This window comes from Gadus morhua, chromosome 16 (assembly GCF_902167405.1).
Source record: "Gadus morhua chromosome 16, gadMor3.0, whole genome shotgun sequence".
Taxonomy (NCBI): domain Eukaryota; kingdom Metazoa; phylum Chordata; class Actinopteri; order Gadiformes; family Gadidae; genus Gadus; species Gadus morhua.
Window position 1 is genome coordinate 18,175,298 of NC_044063.1, and position 23,266 is coordinate 18,198,563.

Sequence of the window (23,266 nt, forward strand, 5' to 3'; positions counted from 1 at the left end):
CCTATTAGACAGAGTTGTCTAAAGAAGTCTCTAGCTGCAAGTCCTATCACGATGGACTACAGGGGGAGCCAGAGATCACTCTGACCTGCAGTACCGCATAAACCCTGGAAAAGACTGCACCTCCTAAACAAGCCAATGAGATCCCCTTTTGTGCTCTTATTTAAAAAAAGGTGAACATTTGCAAATGCTTCTAATGTTTCAAGTTAAAGTCGGGGATGAATGCATTATAAATGATAGTGTAAATGGTCAGCATAAATCCAAACTATGAACTGTAAGAACAATTTGTCAACATGAAATATTATATTAATTGCATATTAACTAAATATTAATCAGGTAAACTACGTTTAAAAATGTTTTATTCGAGATCTGTTTCAGTTGCCATGGTAAAGAGAATCTATATAGCTTCAAAATAGCTAGTAGACAATAGTTACACGTAAAACTGAAAAATTTCCAAATATGACCGTCTTAAGAATTGCTTTGCAGCACTGAGCATATCATTTAGAGAGAAACTCAGACATACTCTTCAGTAACCATATAAAAAGGGTAGCATTCATAACATTTTTTTTACAAAGATTACAGCAGATAACATTATTGAGACAGGCATTACACTTAATTACAATAGACAATTTAGACAGTGTAAGTGCACTAGTGGACTTTAAGTGAGTCAGTGACAATTAAAATAAATGGCTGTTGATGCAATCACTATAGTTTGACAACGGAATATGGAAAATATGAATGAAAGTATTGCAATATACAGAATGTGAAATAAAGTCACTAAATCTACTGGGATTTATGAAATGATATTGGGATAAAAGTTAGCTTATTGTTCTGTTTAAACTCAAGAGTGTCTTTAAAATAAATACATGTTTTGCAGTTGTTTGTTCGATAATGTGAGTGCATAAAGCTGAAAGCAACAACGTCTACATTTAGAGCATTTCAAACGTTACGTCACTGCCCTCTACTGTCTGTGCTACTGGCTGGCGAGACAAACGTACACGTGTGCGTGAGAGTGCAGCACAAGGTTGTAAGTTTCCATGTTTAGGTGGTATGAGAATGAGGCCTGACAGGTTTCCTTATTGCTGGGCCACACCTGAGCCTTTCACTTTGTCGCAGTGGACCTGCTTCTTCCCTTCGGCTACGTGCACTCTCCTCTCCCTGTGGGATTAACAAGCAAGCAACAGACGCACTTCAGTTAGACCACAGGGTAAATTATGCTGGACCATGCATTGATACATTGATACAGAAATCTAAACATAACATATCTCGCTTTAATAGCATTATAAGTAGCTTCTGAGCTGTTTCCATCACGTTTACGTTCAGCAGTTAGTTTTATTCAAAGGGACATAGGTTAGGCTGGGAATAATCTTGGATCCAACAGTTCTTTAATTTTATAGCAGAACTTCTGGGGGGAGAGAGGACAGGGCCTTTGCCGGTAAACCATGAACTGTAAGGGGCGGAGGCACGCCTTGTTTCCTTTTCCGTTAATGAGATATTTTACAGAAGAAAACTAATTTGTGTGAATTTCAGATTTTAATGAGCGTATATTTCTACAGTGGCCTGTCCACACCGTGATTAACTCTAAAATATTACAGAAACCTTTTTAAATTTACTTCTACTGGCCTTGTTTGTGTTGTGTTGTGCAATTACACGCTTTGAAATCCCCACCTCAAGAAACATGATTGGTCAAAACAAATATAAATCAAAATAAATGTAAACACCCTGTCAACTAGGATTTGACTTAAGAAGTATATCAAAAGTCTGCTTTGCTATACTAGGCTTGGAACAATGAAAACAACAACAACAACAAAAACCTGACAAAACAACATCCTGTCCAATTGCAGACTAGACTAGAACACAAGCCCTCCATGCAGAGTGCGGTCCAGTAGTTTCAAACAGCAGCAGACCTGTGGGGGGGTTCAGATGCGGTGAGGGCTGCCTGGTGCACAGCCCGGGGGGCCCTGGGGGCCTCCAGGCGCGATATGGGGACAGAAGGCTGGCCTTGAGTCAGCTTAGACTGAAACTCCTTGTCAAAAGTCTGCGCCTCGGCTAGGGGAAGAGGGGAGGGAGGAGAGGGTCAGACGCATTAGAAGGATTTATTTTGTTCACTGAGGGGTAATTCAATTGGCAGTACCATATTCTTGGAAATTAATCCTTGTTTGATTCTCAAAGAGATAAAGAGTAAGGCTTGTGATTTCTTTAAGGGCTGTGTAGTCTTCCTTGGCCACTAGATGTCTCTCTTAATAAGCTTAGTCGCCACATCTGACCTAATGATTTCACCTTGGTCAATAAGTTCACTTGTTGACCTTTATTGTTTGTCAGCCTGTTCAGTTCAGCCTCTGTCAGTATGTGCCTGCCAAAAACAAGTATAGTGCTCTCTGATTATTTCAGATTGCTTATTTCCTCCTGTTCCTAACAAGATTCTTTGACGGAAGTGAAACCTGCCCAATGAGTTCCGGCACTCACTTCCCTCTGAACTTACATTCATCCATGTTCTGGAAGTCCTGGTTCAGCTCCTTCTCGCCGGTCTTCTTGTTGTGCTTCTTCTCCACCACGTGTCCCCGGTCCTGGATGTGGTGACCAATGGCCATCTTCTCCAGGCCGCTCTCAGAGTCCCTCAGTGCTCGCCGGGTCTCTGTGATCTGGACCAGAGAGAAAAGGCCACACCCGTTATATGCCAGTGGAACGTCACACACATTAAGGGCAGGATAGTCTGGTCGTTCCGTTGCTCAGAGTGTCAGACTCCCAGCTGAAAGGTTCTGGGTTCGATCCCCAACGTCGGCAGGCTGTCTTTCGCCAACCTTGAGTAAGAGGCCTCCCTGCATCTATCCCTACCAGCTCATTAATGACCTCACACACATACATAACTAAGAAAACAGGAATAAATTCAGGGCTAGATCCAAAGGTAATTGCAAAGACATCACTTAAGTCTCTTAAACCCATGATTTTTAATACAAACTGGTTCCTCTCAACCATTAAAAAGACATGGAGATGCATTGCACGGGGATATCAGACGCATAAGAGCTCCCACAACATACATTAGTTGACCGTGAAGAAAAGTGTTAAAACCGATGTTGTTATTACGGTGTAATGCAATCTGCTGTTGAACGTACCCCTCCGGGGGCTCTGCGAGTCTGCGAAGAGGCCTGGAACACCTTGGGAGGCTCGTTGCCCACCTTGGAATAGGTGGTGACCGACGAGGAGCTGAACGAGTGGCTATTCGGGTTGCTGGAGTCTGTGGATAGGTTATCCTGCAGCAGATTTGACGCACACACACACACACACACACACACACACACACACACACACACACACACACACACACACACACACACACACACACACACACACACACACACACACACACACACACACACACAATTCACAGAAAGGTTAACCGCTGAAGATATTAGATGTTTTGTCTCCAAGCTAAAAAGGTACTGAGTTTGAGTCCTCAATGTCCACAGTTTACCTGTTGGCATCCTTGAGCAAATTGCCTAACCCTATGCCGTCTTCTTCTTAATGAAATGTATCTAAATCCACTGTAATTTGCTTTGGATAAAAGCTTCCTCTCAATGGCTTAATAGTAACATGGAAATTACTAAATTAACATATGGGCATAGATGATAAAGGGGGTTTGGGGTAAGCATGGCCTAACCAGGTCTGCAGAGGAGATGACATCAGCCCAGATCCGCAGTCTATGTGTCAAACACAATTAGTTTGAGCTCTCCCAAATAAATTATTTGAATCAATGAATATTTTGCATTCATGCATGCAAGTTTGTTGATCTATGTCCATTAAACCGTGGGTGGGAGTCTGGACACAGCACTTTCGACAGAGATGGTGAACAGAAACCAAAAGTGAAGAGACTTTCTGTGGGAACTCACAAAGTTTTTGTGCATGTCGTCCATGCGGGTCCTCATGTTGAGCATCATGTTGTCCAGCATGCTGAAGGGGTTCCTCACGTCCGCGTCCTGGAGAGAGAACCCATTTATTACACACAGAAATCATCAACTCACTGACAGCCGAGGCTGAGGGCAATCAAAGCCTACATTGGAAAACTTTAATGGGCTGCAAGTTTCAACAGCAGCATGAGAGTGAAGAGTAGCTGTAAGAACAAATGGGCAATCATAAAATCTCATGGACGCATGAAGGACACTTATGTGACTTATGTGAAGCAGCAGAAATAACATTAGTCTATATGTTCAACCTCTGAAAACTGAAACCACTGCTACGTAAGTTGGATCTATTCCAGCGACAAGAATAATTGGGTGTTATTTTCCATAGGCTAATGTTTGCATGGTAGTCTTAGTGTGTGTGTATGTGTATGTATATTTGTGTGTGTGTGTGTGTGTGTGTGCCTGCGTGCATGTGTGCGGGCGGGCGTGCGGGCGTGCGTGCGGGCATGCGTGCGGGCGTCTTTGTGCTTCAATGATGGACACAATGGCGACAACGCCAGCCGTCCCGGACGGTTTTGGGCTTCTCTGTGCTCTCTGCCAACTGGGTTCCTTGGTAAAGGGCAGTGAGAGGAGCTGGGGGACTGGCTGTCACAGTACCACCTGGTCCATGGGCATTACCAGCTCGTAAAACACTCCTCTGTGGGCACACAGTACACACTATTCATCTCTGTGGCCTATAGGCGTATGTATTGGAAGCCTTGACCCGACTGTATACAGGACATTCATAAACCCTTCTCTACCTTCTGGACCGAGTGACATGACATCATGTTTCAAAGCGAGCTTGACGAACGTATACAACTGAACCATTATGGTCACGATGCAGCTAGATTGGTACGTTTCTTCCAGCAATTATCATGTACATTTCTACTGATGAATTGGGAAATAAACACAATTATGCATTATATATTGTATGTTTTGTTTGTCTTGCAGGGTTATAAAATACAAACTAAATTTAAATACAGCTTTTAAAAACCCCATACGGTGTTGATAATAACAACACAGGCGGAGGCCTGCATCGAACACAAATGCTTTCCTGCACTCTGCTATGTCCACTTGGAATGACTTAAGCAGTTGGAAAATGAAACAACTTGTCCTTCTTGCTGTTTTTAAATCAATGACAAAGGGTACTTAAGATACATCGGTCAGTCAATGTATTTGACAGCAATGTTTTGTATTTGTCTTATTTACAGTTTTTTGTTGCTACAGGTATTGTCCAGGGCACTATTGTAATAGAGGTTTTGTAATCTCAATGTCCTTCCCTGGCAAAATAAAATAAATAAACATGCTGATCGTAACTTTGACAAGCAATCAGCTGTCCAATCCTACTGACCATGTGGCGCTCGCAACTGCTGAGAAACCATGCAGTACCATATTAATGGAGTAGATGCCTGCCATTGCATTCATGGCATATAATGGCAGCACCAGACAAATACACACACGCACGCACGCTCGCAAACACTAGTCTTTTGCCATAGCGGATTCCAAAGAGTCCTGCACACTATTTGTGAACGTCTGCAGAGTTCAGGGGCATTCTGCTACTTTCTCAGGTTTTCTCTGTAGGTCATCATAAGGATGTTGTGTGTTTTTTCCACCCTGATCCCTAGATCACTTAGCACTCCACCGCAGCCCTATTCTGCCCCCTGAACCTGACAGGGGTGTGCAAGCATGGAGGAGGAGGAGGAGGAGGAGGAGGAGGAGGAGGAGGAGGAGGAGGAGGAGGAGGAGGAGCGTCCTTCAGCCAAGCTGTCAGTTCTCCTTGCCAAACACCATCCTGGGTGTTTATGAACCCCGAACCCAGGATAAACATCTCACCATCCAGGGATGGGCATGCGAGGGTGAACATGCGAGTGTGGGTCGAGCCAGAGGGATAAAGAGAGAGTGTGGGTGGCAGGGGTCATTCATTGTGCGTAGCTGGTGTGGGGTGTTGAATGACTTGGGTTCCATGTGTAATTCGGTCGCGTTGCAGGGGATTAGCGATGGAGTTAGCGCTGCGGCGAAGCCCGGTTCTGGGAAGGCGTCGGGTGGGCAGGGCCGGACCCCGGACCCGGCCCAGCGGAGGGCTTTAGCGGGGTCCGGGCGAGCTGCTGCTCGCTCAGCGCTTCTCGAAAGGTCGCGCTGATGTAACGCCCTCAAACGGTATGCATGAAGCCCGCCGGCCAATTATATCTGGGAGCGAGAGCCAGCTATGAACTAATAAATGGCGGATACATTTCTGCCCATATTTTTAGCCAGGGGTCAGGGCGAGCGTAGATGTTGAGAGTGCAAAATGTGGAGCACAGACCCAGTGGTCTTTCACACATTATTTCCGGACAGCTTTCCACGCTGTCTCAATCACTCACTCCTTCTTCTCCTCCCAGCACTCCGGATCGCTTTATTTCAAAATGGATGCTTAGATATGGTTAATGCAGGGTCTGCTGCCACTAATGACGAGTGTGTTCTTGGACCAAAATCAGCTCTGCGTTATATTTTGAAACGGGGTGTGCAGGTTTGATTCCTGCTTGTAAGGGATAAAGAGGAGGTGTGTGTTGGACGGCTCCTAGCAGCAGGTGAGTCCCTAGAGAGACAGTGACATGTACAAGCCATCTAAGAAGCATACATCCCCATGGGAGAATTAAGGAGGAACAAATATAAGGATAGATAAGGATTTAAAAGAAAAAAAAAAAGATAAATAAATGGAGGAACAAGATGGCTTACTTGGTTAGGAAGAGGGAATCAAAGTGTCATGTGTTTCATGTCGGTTTCATTTAGATGTATGAGTTGGACCGAAAGCAACTGTCCCAGTTTAAGAATCACTACCATAGATTGATTTTATACAGATTTCTTTACTGTATTTATCCTTAAAGAGAAACGTAAGTGCACAACATTGCACAGCAACTCATTTGATTATCTACTGACTGAATAAAAAGGATAAACTGAATAAAAACCAAAAAAGCCAATAATGAATAGGTTCTCTAACTGACCACGGTATCAGGAATACACTATAAAAGACCCGCCCCCGGTTATTTCCACCCAGCCCTGGAACACATACCTCCGCTACCATGGTAACCAAATGCCAAGCTTTTAACAAACCACAGAGTGAAAGGAAGTGATCGTCTCACCAGCGGTGGAAAATAAATAAATAAATAAATAGACCCAACATTTGAAACTGCCGTCTCGTCCTCTATTTATAAACAAGTCTCCCCTGTGGAAGGGCCGTGTCTTGAAAGGCGATATTAGGAGCAGAGCGGACAGGGGACGGGACCGGGGGGACAATACGATGTGAGGGGTCGCGGCACGGCGGGAAGCGACAACAGGACACATTCACCAAATGGTTGGCAAAGAAGAGCCGGAGGGGAAGCTTCTGGCACTATTTGGTGAATGCGTCGTCTGTGTTTATGCATGCATGTTTCAATGTGGTGTGCATGCACATTCACCCCTTTATGAGATGGGTGTGTGTGTTTGACTTCATTTCAACGATGATAAATGGTGATATGATAGGCTATGATAATCCATGCTCTGGAGTTTCATGATAACATGGCCATGTGTGCTTCTGATGTTGGAGAGCAGTGATGCATGTCAGATAAATGTTGGATCTAGCTGCTGGATGGACATGTTTTTGTTGCAGAAAGGACCACCGAATCACACACATACAGTGGGGGTGTGCGTTTGATTCCTCTCCATAAAGACCCCATCCACTCTCATCCAAAACACTCTATACATCACACACAGACATGTGTGTAAGTGTGTGTGTGTGTGTGTGTGTGTGTGTGTGTGTGTGTGTGTGAAGGTGTGTGTGTGTGTGTGTGTGTGTGTGTGTGTGTGTGTGTGAAGGTGTGTGTGTGTGTGTGTGTGTGTGTGTGTGTGTGTGTGTGTGTGTGTGCGTGCGTGCGTGCGTGCGTGCGTGCGTGTGTGTGAAGGTGGGAGAATGTGTGTTTATGTGTGTGAAAGAGTGAGTAAGTGAAACATAGATAGATAGATAGATAGATAGATAGATAGATAGATAGATAGATAGATAGATAGATAGATAGATAGATAGATAGATAGATAGATAGATAGATAGATAGATAGATAGATAGATAGATAGATAGATAGACAAAGATGAGAAAATATATGACTGAGAATAACTAACTTTTTTCGAATACTCATTGATCTCATATATCGACTCTCGATAACAACTCTTGATGTTGTTTGTTTGTTTTTGGTTTCTCGGTGAACCGTTGATGCTAGCACCTGACAGCTCATCAGGTCGAGCGTGTCCAGGTGCAGTGGCCGGCCTTCTGTAACCTTCTCCTCCCAGCATTAGCACAGCCCCCCTGGGACACACGTCCCCCCAACTCCACTCCGCGGCTAATGCAGACTCAAATAGCGCGGCCAGTTTCCTTGAAAACCAAAACCCTCCCTCTCTAGTGTAGAGAGAGCACTCCCGTGCCCCTTGGTGATCACACTACACTACAGCGCACCGCCCCGGCTACGATTACGACTCAGCGAAGTTGCGGCTGAGGAGAACGCAGAGGGCCAGTGTGTGAGGATCAGTGGGGAGAAGTGCAGACGCCCCCCCCCCCCCCTCTTGAGTCAAGGGGGGGGGGGTATCGTAAGGACTTCAGTGTGGTGAGGGAGGGAAAGAAAAGTCAATGCAATCGAGGTAGCCTGTAGTCGCAAAGAAGCAAGTCTTCAGCAGGTGAGGTAGCCGATTGCAGCATAGAAGCAACCCTGCAAATCTGTATTAAAGCTCCAGTCCAATTTTGGTTCCTACTTTAGTCAAGTCTTAGACCCACCACATTCCAGATAATAATTGTATTATATAGCAATATATATTAATATATCCTATCTACTTCACACAGGATGACCATAAAAAGGTAAACTTATGCTGTTGTTACACACAGGCTCTAGCTCTCCGAGGCCTTGTGCAAGACAGCAGAACTCTCCAAGGCCGAGTTCATGGGAGAGTGAGAGAAGACGTGCGTGTTTGTGTGTGTGCGCGCCACCATAAGAAGGCAGTGTGTCAGTGGAACAATGCACTATTAATAGTGCTCCTCTGGGCTGAAAATAGCTGTCCAGAGGCCAGTGGGGGACTTAACCCCCTACTATCCAGATCCATGTCCAAAGTGAGGGGGGCTCCCCATAAGATGTCGGTGGGGTCTACCGGGACCTGACCGACAGGGATTTTGTGTCTCCCAAGTCTACTGTAATTGTGTTATCGGTATTTGGTTGGAAGGGGGAGGTCATGGCGTCTATGTGTTTGTTTGACAGTTTGAGAACGCAGGGGAACTGACAGCACATCGGGGTTTTTTGTGTCCACTGACCCCAACGATGTGTAGGTCAATCAGCCTATAAGGATAGTGGCACACACACACACACACACACACACACACACACACACACACACACACACACACACACACACACACACACACAGTGGCCCGAGTGACAGCCCATAGACTTTAAAACACCACACCAAACCATCAGCAAACCCCCCAAAAAGTACACTTCACAAATACAAGCTGACACAGAGCTGAAACACACACGGTGTTCATGTGGTGTGTATTGGAGGCTTCTTCTGTTTGTGTGTTCCTACCCGGTGCTCGTCTCTGAGAGTCAGAGAGGTGCCTGGGGGGGCAGCGGACCCTCGTCTCTGCTCCCTGCAGTCTGTCAGGCTGGACATGAAGGGGCTGCCGCCGAACGGGTCGGAAAAACTGCGCATCATCTGTCTCACGCGGTCATTATGAGCCTGGAATGGATCCCTATTGGACAACAGAAGGACATTCAATTAGGTTTAGGTCATATATATATATATATATATATTTTATGTCAAGGAGTGAGGTCATGCATAGAGTAGCACAGAAATGGTTCCTACCTTGTAGAGCTAAAATAGAAGAGAAGGGAAGGGAAAACAGAGACAGGGACGACATTCAGTGTTGAACTACAGAGTTTCCAATTTGGTTCAACTAAGCATGAACGTCAAAAGGGGAATTGTTTTAATATTCTGAAATAATTAACAGATGTGTCAATCGCAGATCTGATCGATCACCCTAAGCCCTAATTCATTTATTATAGATCACAGGTGTAAAATGAAGTTGTTTAAACTAATTATATCTAAGTAGGACCTATTATATTTTAACCAGTGGCTGAACAGCATTGGCCGGCCACTTTTTAAGTGTGATACGATTAGGGCTACATAAGAAGTAAGCTGCTAAATGCAGTGTGATTCCTTAATGCTTCAAACATCAGTTGATTTCGGCAACGAAAACATTCATGCAAGAACCTGTGTTTGTGTGTGTTAAATGTATGGATGACAGCAATATACACACATGGTGGGGTTTAACGTTACTCACGAGAAGAACGGGTCCTCTTCAAAGTCCCTGGTAAGACTGTTGAACATTTCCACAGACGTCGAGAACGGAGCTCAATTAAAGCAAACAGTTATAAAAATATTTATTGGAGACTTAAGGAGTGTGAGCCCTGGCGTTCAAGGTCTATGGAGTTACTACGAAGTCTCTTAGCTGCAACATGATTTAAAATTACAGCGTACGACCATGTGCCACATGACCAGAGTCCATCCCTCTGATTGGCTGGTTATTCGGAGACGGAGAAGGTTCCATGAAAAGGTTGCGTCTGTTGTGGACGGCTGCCATGACAACGGCCCTGTAGATAAGAACTCTGCACTCAATGGTTGTTTTCCTTAATTTAATTAAAATCTTAAAGGTATATTTTAAGATAATCAAACCCCATCTTACTAAATCGATGTTTTCCTAGAATTAGATGAGTGGACTACTTAACACAGTAAATTAATATTAGGACAGACAGTATTTGATGATGACTTAATCTAACCAATTCATGTGAAGCCTAATTTATTTATTTTATTTTACTTGCCACTTTGTCATTCAAGAACACACAATCTCATACAACAAAATCAACTGTATAGGCACTTGTTTATGAAGTGGTTGTTCTGAGATGGTCCCTGTGGATTGGGAGGACACCGTTAGTTTGAGACCGCCACCCGACACGCTGGCATGTGGCTGACTGATGTAAGCAGGGCCATCTGCTGAGTGACTTGTGAATAAACGTACACACACACATACACACGTAAAAATGTGCAAACACATACACAAACATACAGATGGACCTACAAGCGAGCAAACGCAGGCATGCAACACACAAACACACACCAATGCGCACAGACAATCTACAATAATACAGATGGACATACAAAAGCATGCGCACACATGCAAGAATGCACAAACACACACAAATGGGCAAACAAACACATATACAGATGGACACCCACACACACCCAAGCAAGCATGAACAAACACACACACACACACACACACACACACACACACACACACACACCGATTTGACTGAAGTCCGAATGGTTTGTATTATTCCAATGTTAAGTGTTAATGGAACAAGGCTCGGGAGGGTGTTCCGTGTCTAGCATAACGCTACCATCTGGTCAGTCCACAAATAGGCCGGAGTCTGGACTCGGCACAGACCTTGAACTCAAGCACAGAGAAACCAAATCTAGATAACAGACACCAACACAGAGCATAACAAATCCAAAATGTAGAAAGATGGATACAGAGGACTTTTATGTTTTATGTTTTACAGTCTTCCAGAAACCCTTGGTGGCATTTGTTCAGTGTGAGTCAGGTTCAGAATCAGATGTAGTAAGATAGGGGAGCCTGCATACTACTAATATAAATTCTGGCTCATAATGTGTCTGGGATGTCTAAATATACCACCTCATCCCGCCTGCTCAGAGGATAATTTTATACTTGAATTCAAGTAATCATGTTTCAATGTATAATTATCATCACTAGGATTGTAATCCTTTAAAGATGGTATTTTATTAACTCCTTCAAACTTAAAACAAGATTAACATTTGTACTAATTCTCATATCTTTATTGGTGATATTAATACAAAATAAGACAGTGTCAAAAACACACAAAATTGTGTGAAAAAAGTGTGAATATTTTTTTCTTTCAAAACCAAATTATCAAAGGAGAATGAAATAAAAACACGTCAAACTACTCCACAAGTATTCTACTGGCAGTAATTCTGCTTTAGCTGATGAAAAAAAGTCAATGCATAAGAAAGAATAAACAAAAAAAAAGTAAACGGAGCAGGTTGTCCACACTATTTACAGGAGTAAAAACGATGACAGACATGAGCCTAGGATACTAACAGAACCACCCCACATCCATCCACTGTGCCTGGTTGGCTTCATGTAACCGGGCTTCCCATGAGCCTCTCCTGTCGCAGGGAGACCAATCTCTTCAGCCACAGCTCCTCTGCCTTCTCCTTGTCCATGAATAACTACAGGAGGAGGAGGAGCAGAAGGAGGATGTTCAGAAGGGCAACAGGAAAAACACAGTTAATAGCTGAGATGTGATCTCTGGGTAACCGAGAAGTCTTCAAGTCTACGTTGCTGAAGTTTTTTACGCAAATGTAAAACAAACTTGTTCTTATATTATAACAATACCACCTGCCATTGACTTCCATGACATGATGTACAGTTTGAGTCTTGTTGTAAATGATAATGCACGGAGCACGTCTCTCCAGTGATTTTCTTACTCAAATCAACACATGCTACTGAAGTGCTTAAGAGTGGAGCATGGTAAGTTTGATGGACCCTTGTTTTATCGGTTCTAATTGGCTGGTCAGTCTTTGTTCACTTTCCGCCCCCACACCCAGGGTGTGAGGGCGAGGCATGAGATGGGCGTAGGTAGTTCTGGCGGGACAGTCTGATCATGCGCCACAAATAAGAAGACGGTTACCGCGGGCCGGTCTCCCCCGGCTTAGGTTCTGCTCTGTATTGTATATGACCAATGGCTTGAGATATCTGACGACTAATGATGGTTTAGTGCTTCCTGTCGTCAAATGTGGGTACGCTGTATGCATTCAAGGTTCATTTGAATAGGGACAGATACAGAAAAATAGATACGCTTAAGACAGTCATCCGATGTTTGCATCATAGTGTTTTTAGCCTAAGATAATTTACTACACGTGTCCCCATTTGTCATCTGTCTGTCATTCTTTAAATCCTAAGGCATGGAGCACCCTTAAAGAGTAGAACCATACACCATTTCATGCAATAAATGATTACATCTTTGATGTGAGTGATTTCTGGCAGAATACGGAACTTCCTGTTTGGAGCTGGTCAAGAAAAACTGAAAAAGACAAAAAAAAAGTGAAGAAGCCTGGCCAAGATGCTAATGGAACCCACACCTGACCCTCGCATGACACAACACACCTAGCAGCGATGATGTCATCAGTTGCACACGCACACACAACTTTGGAAGGTGGAGTGTGTTTCTGGGCCCAGGGCCTCCGCCACTGAGCCACCACCTCGCGTCCTGGTCCGATTGGGGATGGAAGCATGGCGGCAGGAGTCATTAGATAAAGAAACCAGAATGTCTAATACAGGCTCAACCACATGACTCAATGCTTTATGCCTGGGTGTAAGGCCACCTTAGCTAGAGCTGTGTCAGTGTTATTCTAGCTAGGCCTATCTAGAGCTGTATCAGAAAGCTTAATCTCTCAAGGCCTTACTAGAACTGAATTAGGGTTTCCGATAAACATTCCCCCTTGCCAGTGAGGTAATTACTTTTCCTGTAATATTGCATGTATATATATACACAGTCTAAGGATATGTAAGACAGGTCCACCACATGAAGGTATAGACCAGGCTGCAAGGCGGCACCTATCTGACCTGTGGACACACAGCGTTGTGAAATGATAACAGGGTTGATCTGCTCGTCCACCGGCAAGAAGCGCTGGGGAGCGACGCTCCGGGACAGAGGAGGAGGGGGAGGAGTGCGGAGGGGGAAAGGCGTGGGGAGGACGCCTCCTCCCGTTCTGTTCATAAGGCGTGGGCTGCTGTCGCGACACGGCGCAGGGCCGCTTTCGTCGTGCTCGTATTGGCAATAATGTGCGTGTAAATACTGTCTTGGTATGCAGATGGCTGCACCCAACCATCCCTCATCCCCACCTCCATACATCCCCCGTCCTCCGTTGTTCAGGAGGGGTGGGGCGCTTTGTGTTATCAGTGGTGTTCTACAGCGTCTGACTCTAATCTCTGGTAGATCTGCACTGGTTGCCTGGTGCTAATGATGCTCTGCATGTGTGTGTGTGTGTGTGTGCACGTGTGTGTGTGTGTGTGTGTGTGTGTGTGTGTGTGTGTGTGTGTGTGTGTGTGTGTGTGTGTGTGTGTGTGTGTGTGTGTGTGTCCGTGGGCACGTATGTGTGAGTGTGAGTGCCAGTGTGTGCGTGTATATGAGTGCAGATGTGCACATATGTATGTGTAAATGAGTCTAAATGTGATCGTGTGTGTGTGTGTGTGATCGTGTGTGTGGGATGACAGTATCTAGCTGTAGTAATGGGAGTCATCTGTCCTGATTGGAAGTGAGGCTGAGACTGAGGCCCGCCTGGGGCATATTGCTGCCATACATCAGCCTGTCTGAGGGACTGTGCGTGTGTGTGTGTGTGTGTGTGTGTGTGTGTGTGTGTCGGGAGGGTCTGATCTGCATACATCATGGCGTAACTGAGTTTCCCCTGCGGAGACAGATTACTGGAAAAGGCCTAGGGGCCAATATTGGAGTTTAAAGTTTTCCCCCTCAACACTTCCTGGTTAGGAGAATAATATTCTGCAGAAGGTATCATAACACCAACTCCACTTGGTCGTTCCTCCTCACGGGCTAGGCAGTTCGCCCCAGCTCCGTGTAACGGCTGAGTCCCTGGCTGCCACGGTGGAGGGCATCTCTGTGCAGCCTGGCTTCCTCTGGCTGGGGTACGGGGGTGTTGGGGTACTGGGGTGTTGGGGTACGGGGTGTTGGCGTGTACACGCGTGTACACGCGTGTCCGGGGGGAGAGCACTCACGCTTGGGTGCGCCAGGTTGTCCGTGTCGTTGTAGCGTATCGACGTGGGGAGGACAGCCACCTCCACAGGGGCTTCAGAGGGGTCCTCCTGCTTCACCTCGGCTGGCTCCACCTAGAACACCATCCAAACAGACCCATGCAAGAAAACAGAACCTCAAAGTCTCTTACTCACTTATCGATTTTTTTATTCATGAATAAATCCCAACTTCAAAATTACACAGTAAACTATCTAGTAAAAACGGTATTAAGTAATCCATCTTAAAGTTTGTCTTTATTTATAGAAAAACTAATATCTAATAAAATAAGGATGCAAGTACTGCACTTTACCAGCAGGTGGCAGTGCAGGTTCGAGTCTCGCGCTAGAACTTCCAAGCATCAGCTTATTTGCTAGAAGTCAGCTCACAATTCATAGCATTAAAAATACTGTGAAACCGTGAGCAAATGTATTTGATTATACAAGCACAGCAAACTATCTTAAAACTCTATGTGATTATGTAATATGTGTGTGCAAGGGGTTTCACACCAAGAGTGAAATCAGAGCGTCGAGTTAGAAATAAACTGGGATCATGCTTTGGAGGAAAATCTTCTAAATCAGAGCAATATTGTTGAGATGATGCCTTGTCAGTCTAATCGGCACAACATTAGGAAGTAGTTAAAAGGTTTTGGTATCAAGCCATGTGTGAACTGTAGGTCATTCATGTAAAGTTAATGGCAATAGTTATTCTTAATAAAGCACGGGTTCTCAAGTTATTATTTTCTAAACAATATTTGGCAGGCTTAAAAAGACACTTAAATACATTAATAAATTGCCTCAAATTGGTCGCGTACCAATACATCGGCGATGACTTTACAATACTTCCGGGTTTCAGGGTACTTTTGATGATCTGGCCATTATGAAAAAGTAATAACCGATAGTGGAACTAAGCATTACAACATTTTACAATGTTACCATTACAAATTTAACCATGGTTCCAAAGTGAAGCAGTTGCTGAGTAATATCAGCAGAAGCCAAACCGATTATTAAAGTTAACCTTGCTAATTGTCCTGAGGAAATTTGGCCTTCATTAGCATTCAAGCAATAAAAGGACATCAATAAATCGTCAAATTCTAACGTTGATTTCAATAAGACGCCCCTTGAAGCAGAGCACACTGACCTTCTCCCTGCTCTGATGACTTTCACTCACAACAGAAGAACATCCTTTTCATCCCCAAATTATTTCTGACCTTCGCATGACTGGAAACACAGACGGGAAGCCCTTGTGAGGCACAGGCCGGCGCTGTGGCGCGGCCCGACGTGGTTTAACCTGCCAGGCTTTAACCCAAACAGTTAGCCACTTAGTGTCTCCTGCGGCTGGCTGGGCCCTGACCCGGGGCACACTCACTGACATTTGCACTAAAACTCTGCGGTCGGAAGCTGGAATCTGGTGCCTTTGTCTCTACGACAAGGGAGCCAGGAGCCTCCATAAATCTAATTCCTGCCTCTTCGGCGGTACGGGGGCATTTCAATAATGACTTTTGTGTTCAGCCTGCATCTGCAAAACCACACAAACCAGGGCGGGAGACTGGGGGTCGGTGGGGAGGGGGGTAAAACAGAGGGATGGAAAGGTGGGAGAGAGAGAGAGACAGAGAGAGGAGAGGGGGAGAAATAGACAACGGCTGTTGCTTTTGTGTGGGCCCTGTTGCTCTGGAGGCGGTGGACCGTGGCACGTCAGATGAATCCGTCTCCATGCGGAAACAAACGGCATTGAATGGGAATGTTTGATTTGGTCTGGGCCGTCTCCGGACAGACGGCACCACTGCGGCGCAGGGGGTGGAAAAATTCAATAAGAGCACAGAGTGAAAAGAGAGAAAGAGTGAGAGAGATAGAGAGCAGGGGACACAGAGAGAGAGAGAGAGAGAGAGAGAGAGAGAGAGAGAGAGAGAGAGAGAGAGAGAGAGAGAGAGAGAGAGAGAGAGAGAGAGAGAGAGAGAGAGCACACGCACCTTTATGTCGTCCCTGGATGATTTGAAAGCCTGAGGAACAAAGGAATCACTCTCGATGGCCTCAATGTCCTTTATCCTTCTCACTTGCTCCTCCAGAGACGTCCCCTCTGAAACACAGGACCACCGGGGAGACGTTACGCACAATACACACACACGCACACACACAGAATACAAACACACACACCTGCATGTGTGTAGATGCACGCAGGCGCACATTCACACGCACACCTGCATTTGTGTGCAGGCCCGCAGACACACACACACGTGTGCATGCAAGCAGTTGCGCACACACACACACACACACACACACAGACACACTGATCGAACACCATACCCTGTCATGTTAAAAAAGAGATGAACCTCAATGTGAAGTGGGTTTCACTGACTTGGTTTACAGTACGTTATGTCTCTAAAGTAATTCCCGCTGACACATGAGATACACAATGACTCTTATTTAGCTGTTTTAATCCGGGCTTCCACGACGAGAGCCGGGGCTAGGCGATGGGGACGGGGGCCACGTCAGAGGCAGTGACAATCAAGCGAACAAGGCATCATCCAATCAGTGAGAAGGCTGGAGAGATAAAGTATGATAACAAATCCAAATATACACACACTCAATACAATGCATTTCATCCATTAGGATAACAAAAACGGCATTATGTTTAATGGAGTTTCCATGCAATTGAAAGAGTTGCCCCCCCCCCCGGTTTTTACAGCCCAACAAAAAGCTGGGGAACGTCTGAAACCCATTATATCTGGATATGAATGAACTCTTGAAAAAAAATTATGGAAAAGAAAAAACTCCAGAAATGCAAGATCGGTGTATATCTGAAAAGTTAGCAAAAATAAATAAATAAGAAAGAGAAAAAAATAATAGACAAAAGTCTGAATGCTCCCATTATTTCACGCCTGTCAATCTCCACCTCTCCCCTTGATCAGTCAATATTCATCTCTCCCAGCGTCTTCCATCCGTCCTCTCCTGCACTCAATCTCCCTGTCATACAGCCGCTCCACTCCACTCATGTAGCCTGTGTCACGAAAGCACACACGCACACACACACACACACACACACACACACACACACACCACGTGTGCGACGCCACGCAATGGCGTTCCGTCACAGGACTTTCCTCCTCCCCGCCGCGTTGAGCCTCCTACATGCTTTAAGAGGTGTCGATGCATCCCACACGGGCACACAGGCGCACGTGGGCAGAGGGCCGCGCACACGCGCTAATGAGTGGTTGAGAAAGGAGCTACGTGTGGTCCTTGTGCACAGAGAGAACAGAAGGGGCCCCAAAAAAAGAAGGAGGAAGCGGGCCGGCGCGGCACAGATGTGTGCGCACACGGACACACACAAATGCACAGCCACACACAGACGCCGCTGCAGTTGAAACTAATAGCGAGAATTAATTTGATACATTAGCATCCACAGAGATGCTGTCACAACAGATCTTCATGCCACTGATGTTTAATGAATAAATGAATATTTGTTCCACTTTCCATTTGGTTACCACTGGCAGCAAGGTAACGCATGCTTGAAAAGGTGCACACACACACACACGCACACACACACACACACACACAGACACACACACACACACACACACACACACACACACACACACACACGCAAGCCATCGCATCTGGAAGCTCTGTTCATAACATCTCAAAAGGAGCCTTTGATTCATATTTAGTACAGACTGTACACCTGAGTGAGGAGTGGCTGCGGGACGGACCACCAGCGTGTCAGGCGGCGGCTGGGAGACCACCGGAGCAGAGGAGAGGCTTATCCCCGCCCCTTACCTTACCCTGGCCCCCAGAATACCAGTCTGGGCACCAGACCCGGGCACTGTCCTTCACCTCACCATCAAGAGGTTTGAAGGGTCTACGTACGAACCGCGTGGGGGACACACAACATAGACAGAACCAAAACGTAGAAACATAAGCCCCAACAGAGGTACAGAGACTCGTTGAAGAATGTTAGCATTTATTTTGCTGCATGACCTCGTATCTAATGCTATTTGGCGGACTAGAAGGCTCTTCAGTTGAGCCACCTGCCCGGAGAAGGAATGTAACGTACACGCCTACACACGCTCACGCTCACTCTCACACACAGACACAGACGAGGGCCCCTCCCCGGCCGTATCTTTCCCCCGCTACGGATCGTCCGCAGCGGTGCTGTCCGCGCGCGTGTGCGCGCACCGCGAGGAATCCATTAAGTCCTGGGACTTTTTGACAAACACATTATCGGTAGATAAAATGACTTCCATATGCTGTTTGTCAGATGTCAGCGGGAACAGATATGTATTTCATGAGAAAATCAAAAATAATGGACTTTGAGAGAGGGCCCGGGCGAGCGGGCGGGCAGACAAAAATCAATACCCTCGCCGGACGGGCGCACTCTCCGCTGGCCGGCGAGGTCAAAGTTGATATTTAATATCGACACATTATCTGGCAAATTATTTAGCCGGTCGACTCAATTGTCACCACATTAGGCCGGGCTTCTCTGTCAGCGGAGCGGGGGAGGAAGACCGGGCATGGGATGGTAGAGAGGGAAAGACAAGACACAGAAATAGACACGCAAACTTATTGTTGCCCTGAGTGCAGTGTCTTAACTCTGAGGAGTGGGGGGGGGGGGGGGGGGGGGGGGTTATTTCCATCCACCCTTAAGTACTTAAGCGCACAGCTCCATTACCACATCTTCCAGGATATGGGATCCATCCAATCAATAGATGCCAGTCTGTTTATATCTGCGCATAATTATAATGGATTGCAAATTATTCGGTGCGCCCGTGTGCCAAAAAAAGAGATGCGCGTGTGTGTGTGTGTGTGCATTCGCTCTGTGTGTGTGTTAGTGTGTTAGTGTGTGTGTGTGTGTGTGTGTGTGTGTGTGTGTGTGTGTGTGTGTTGGTGTGTGTGCATATACAAGTGTGTGTCTTACCTGTCTTGTGTAAGCATTACGGGGGCGGGTGAAAAAAAGTAGATGGAGCAAGAGAGAAAACTTGCCCACAAACTCATTACCAAAATGAGTTAGTCAGACAGACAGCCGCACTGATGAGTCGCACTGATGAGTCGCGGGGAATCAATCGGCTATTGTCCCGTCTAAATAGTTGTTTATCCACCTCATTGATTAAGACTGGAACCGAGAGGGAGAAAATCAAACCAGCCAATAATAGCAGGTTTCCTCAGCTCGTCTCAATCGGCCTTGAATACGGCCATGCGAGATTCAGACAGAGAGAGGGAGGGAGGGAGAGAGGGGGAGAGGGAGAGAGAGAAAGAGAGCGAGAAAACATGAAAGTGGAAGAGACCGGGAGCATGATGCAGTACGTCTCACCGCTACCAGAGGGCGCTGTTCTACAACACATCAACAGCGACCAGTGGACCAGCCCGCGGCTGCCTTGCCTTTGTAAACTTGACTTTGGTCCACAGTTTGTCAATCAGGGACCAGCGGCGATGAATATTTCGCTGCCACTGATTAATTCCAGTAATTGAGTGCAGTACCCCGCCAGCTAAATTACCACAGCCCTTTTTGGTCTGGAAAACACACACACAAACACATACAGACACACACGCATACAGACACATGCACACAAACACACACACAAGCACAGACACACAAGCACACACACAGGGAAAATTAAGGGTTGTGCCACAGAGGTTGCACGCAAATTATGCCACAATTTTCAACATAGCATTTGAATTATATTGCAAACAAGGGCTAAAAGGGGGATTTAATGAATGTGTTAAGAGGCAAACAGTACTACAGCAAAGAGGAAAGGGCACGCGGACACGCCGGATCTATAGTGGGAGGTGTAATTGAGGCAAAGTAAGTTCTCAGGACATAGTCGGGACACGGGGGGACGTCATTAAAAGGTCACTGCCACATTAATCTAGACGAGACCAAATCAATGTAAATACGTTTCTCCATCGAGGTGATACCCAGAAGAACATCACGGTTTTCATACATTTTTCACCTTTTCATTCATTTAGATGCTCCCACATATTATTTGTGGATAGCTTTGTGAAGGCTTCGGTTAACATAACGTCCTTTATGGTGAAACAGCACCAAGGACAACAGATAAGGATGAACACTGTGTGAACATGCAAATCCACTTAATCCTCTGTACACTCCTGCAGCCGAACCACTGTAGGTCCTGACACACACACACACACACACCCTTGCTTGCTTGTGCGCATGCACACACACGCACACACACACGCACACACACACACACACACACACGGCCGGTGTCCTGGGTTTCAATCACGAGCCGTGCCCTCGCTGCCCTCCCCCACGCCACACTAAAGACGTGTAATTCAATGCTCCATTTAAAGCCGTCTCGGTGGAGATTTTCTGCCTCCTAATTGATAGAAATTAAGCCATTAATCAAGCCACAAGCCATCATTCAAGCCGGAGAAGATGAATCCAAACTTTCATAATAACCACCTTCCCCATTTTAGCCCTCATTAGCATTAATTTTTAATGCAATTATGCTATTCTTTTACGCCAAGCTCATAAATTACCGCTCTTTTGTTGCCGGCTGGCCTTGTAAAATCCAAAGTAATGCTTTGTACTGTGATCTTTAAGGCAATTACTGGCATCTCCACTCTTTTATCTGCTTGCATTTCCAATAACCTTCTCTCTAATGATTTATCTCCGCTGCCCCCTTCAGCCCATCCCAGCGCCCAAACAACACTTTAGAACTACCTCACCACTGCTACCCTCCCTGCATGGGCAGCCCACCCCACACACACGCCTACGCCAGCCCTCAGCCCCCAGCCGTTGCTCGCCTGTATCACTCTCTCTCAACTGGCCCGTATCACTCTCTGTCTCTACTGGCCCGTATCACTCTCTCTACTGGCCTGTATCACTCTTTCTACTGGCCCGCCCCTCTTTCTGGCTCTATTGCCTGTAGTCCTCTCTCTACTGGCCCGTATCACTCTCTCTACTGGCCCGTATCACTCTCAACTGACCTCTCACTACTGGCCCGTATCACTCTCTCTACTGGCCCGTATCACTCTCCTGCTCTACTGGCCTGTATCACTCTCAACTGACCTCTCTCTACTGGTGCGTATCACTCTCTCTACTGGCCCGTATCACTCTCTCTACTGGCCCGTATCACTCTCAACTGACCTCTCTCTACTGGTGCGTATCACTCTCTCTACTGGCCCGTATCACTCTCAACTGACCTCTCTCTACCGGTGCGTATCACTCTCTCTACTGGCCCGTATCACTCTCTCTACTGGCCCGTATCACTCTCAACTGACCTCTCTCTACCGGTGCGTATCACTCTCTCTACTGGCCCGTATCACTCATGCCTGTCTCTGTATTGGACCCTATCACATTTTCTCTATATACTGGCCCGTACCACTCTCTCACTCTACTGGCCGCATATGAAACACACACACACACACACCCACACATCGTCTCATTGAGAGCATTTTCCCACTAGCACTTAATTAGTGTTAACCATATGTACCAGTTAAATGGTGACACCTGAGGATGTGCAGCACTCCCCCTATATCTAGTGGAGCTCCACTGTGAGGCTGTTGGCTTTAACTTATCAAATCCCTGAGCTCCCACACACACACACACACACACACACACACACACACACACACACACACACACACACACACACACACACACACACACACACACACACACACTCTCAACAACAAACTTTGGTTGCCAGGGGCAGTGGTGGGCTCTGGTTGGACTGTGTTGTCAGTAGCAACATCCCAGCTGCAGCTGCCGTCTATCCAGACCTGAGACTCGGGGCCTAAACAACAGGCTGAGACACATGCCTATAACTAAACAAGAGACACATAGCAGTGGTTACTTATTAAACATCCAAGTGATCACACTGCATCACCTGGAGGATAACAGATTTATTTTGTTCAGCGGATGTCGGAATAAAAAACAAATAGTCCAGGATTTATTTCTAGCTAATAAGGAAGTCAAAAAAAAGCATACCCACAACTCTAACAGCCTTCAGCCAGTTGTTATTTTATGTTTCTACAGAAGGTCTTCACTGAGATACGCATTTCCATGTTCGCCAAATCGAGCCCTTGTTGCAAGGTCAGGACAGAGAGCAGCAGAGAGACCGGCAGAAGCCCCCCCTGGCAGACCCAAGACATGCTATTAAGGACCTGCCTGGTGCAGACCTTGGCCAGGTAATAGTTTCAGACTGCATTGATTAGCGCTCGCTGACAGCTTCCCCTTGCTAGCCCTGGAAATGCATCAAGTGGCTAATGAGCAGCTATTAGGCCCATTGATTAGCTGATTTCAATTGATAGCTAGCAGGCCAAAGCTGCACGTCAATATTTGCATATCTTATACCCTGCAACTGCCGGCGTAGACAAATGAGATCTGGATGAGGGGAAGGAAAGGGGGGGACGGAGATGAGAGTGAAGGAGCATGAAGGAACAGTGAGGGGTAAAGCAGCGGCAAGGGGGAAAATC

The 23,266-nt window shown here is 46.1% G+C and overlaps 2 protein-coding genes across 3 annotated transcripts in view; both read right to left on the bottom strand.

The window, feature by feature from the left end:
- Positions 1–339: 339 nt before the first annotated feature.
- Positions 340–10,506, bottom strand: mlf1 (myeloid leukemia factor 1). 2 transcript variants are annotated; one of them, XM_030380497.1, is made up of 8 exons: positions 10,268–10,506; positions 9,790–9,798; positions 9,511–9,676; positions 3,885–3,971; positions 3,111–3,248; positions 2,480–2,639; positions 1,905–2,046; positions 340–1,155 (listed from the first exon to the last, which is right to left on the bottom strand). In XM_030380497.1, the coding sequence occupies exons 1-8, from the start codon at positions 10,312–10,314 to the stop codon at positions 1,074–1,076; spliced, it is 831 nt and encodes a 276-aa protein (XP_030236357.1). In that variant the 5' UTR covers positions 10,315–10,506; the 3' UTR covers positions 340–1,073. The 2 variants fall into 2 exon arrangements, with proteins under 2 accessions (XP_030236357.1, XP_030236359.1); XM_030380499.1 differs by lacking the exon at positions 9,790–9,798 and having other exon boundaries at positions 10,268–10,466.
- A 1,319-nt stretch (positions 10,507–11,825) lies between these two features.
- The window catches only part of rsrc1 (arginine/serine-rich coiled-coil 1), a 108,127-nt gene continuing 96,686 nt past the window's right edge, over positions 11,826–23,266 (bottom strand). Inside the window, exons 8-10 of the mRNA XM_030380496.1 lie at positions 16,801–16,907; positions 14,819–14,929; positions 11,826–12,255 (exon numbers count right to left, since the gene is read on the bottom strand). Of these exons, the coding sequence (XP_030236356.1) occupies positions 12,163–12,255; positions 14,819–14,929; positions 16,801–16,907 (311 nt within the window). The 3' untranslated portion in view covers positions 11,826–12,162. The remainder of the gene's footprint in view (positions 12,256–14,818; positions 14,930–16,800; positions 16,908–23,266) is intronic.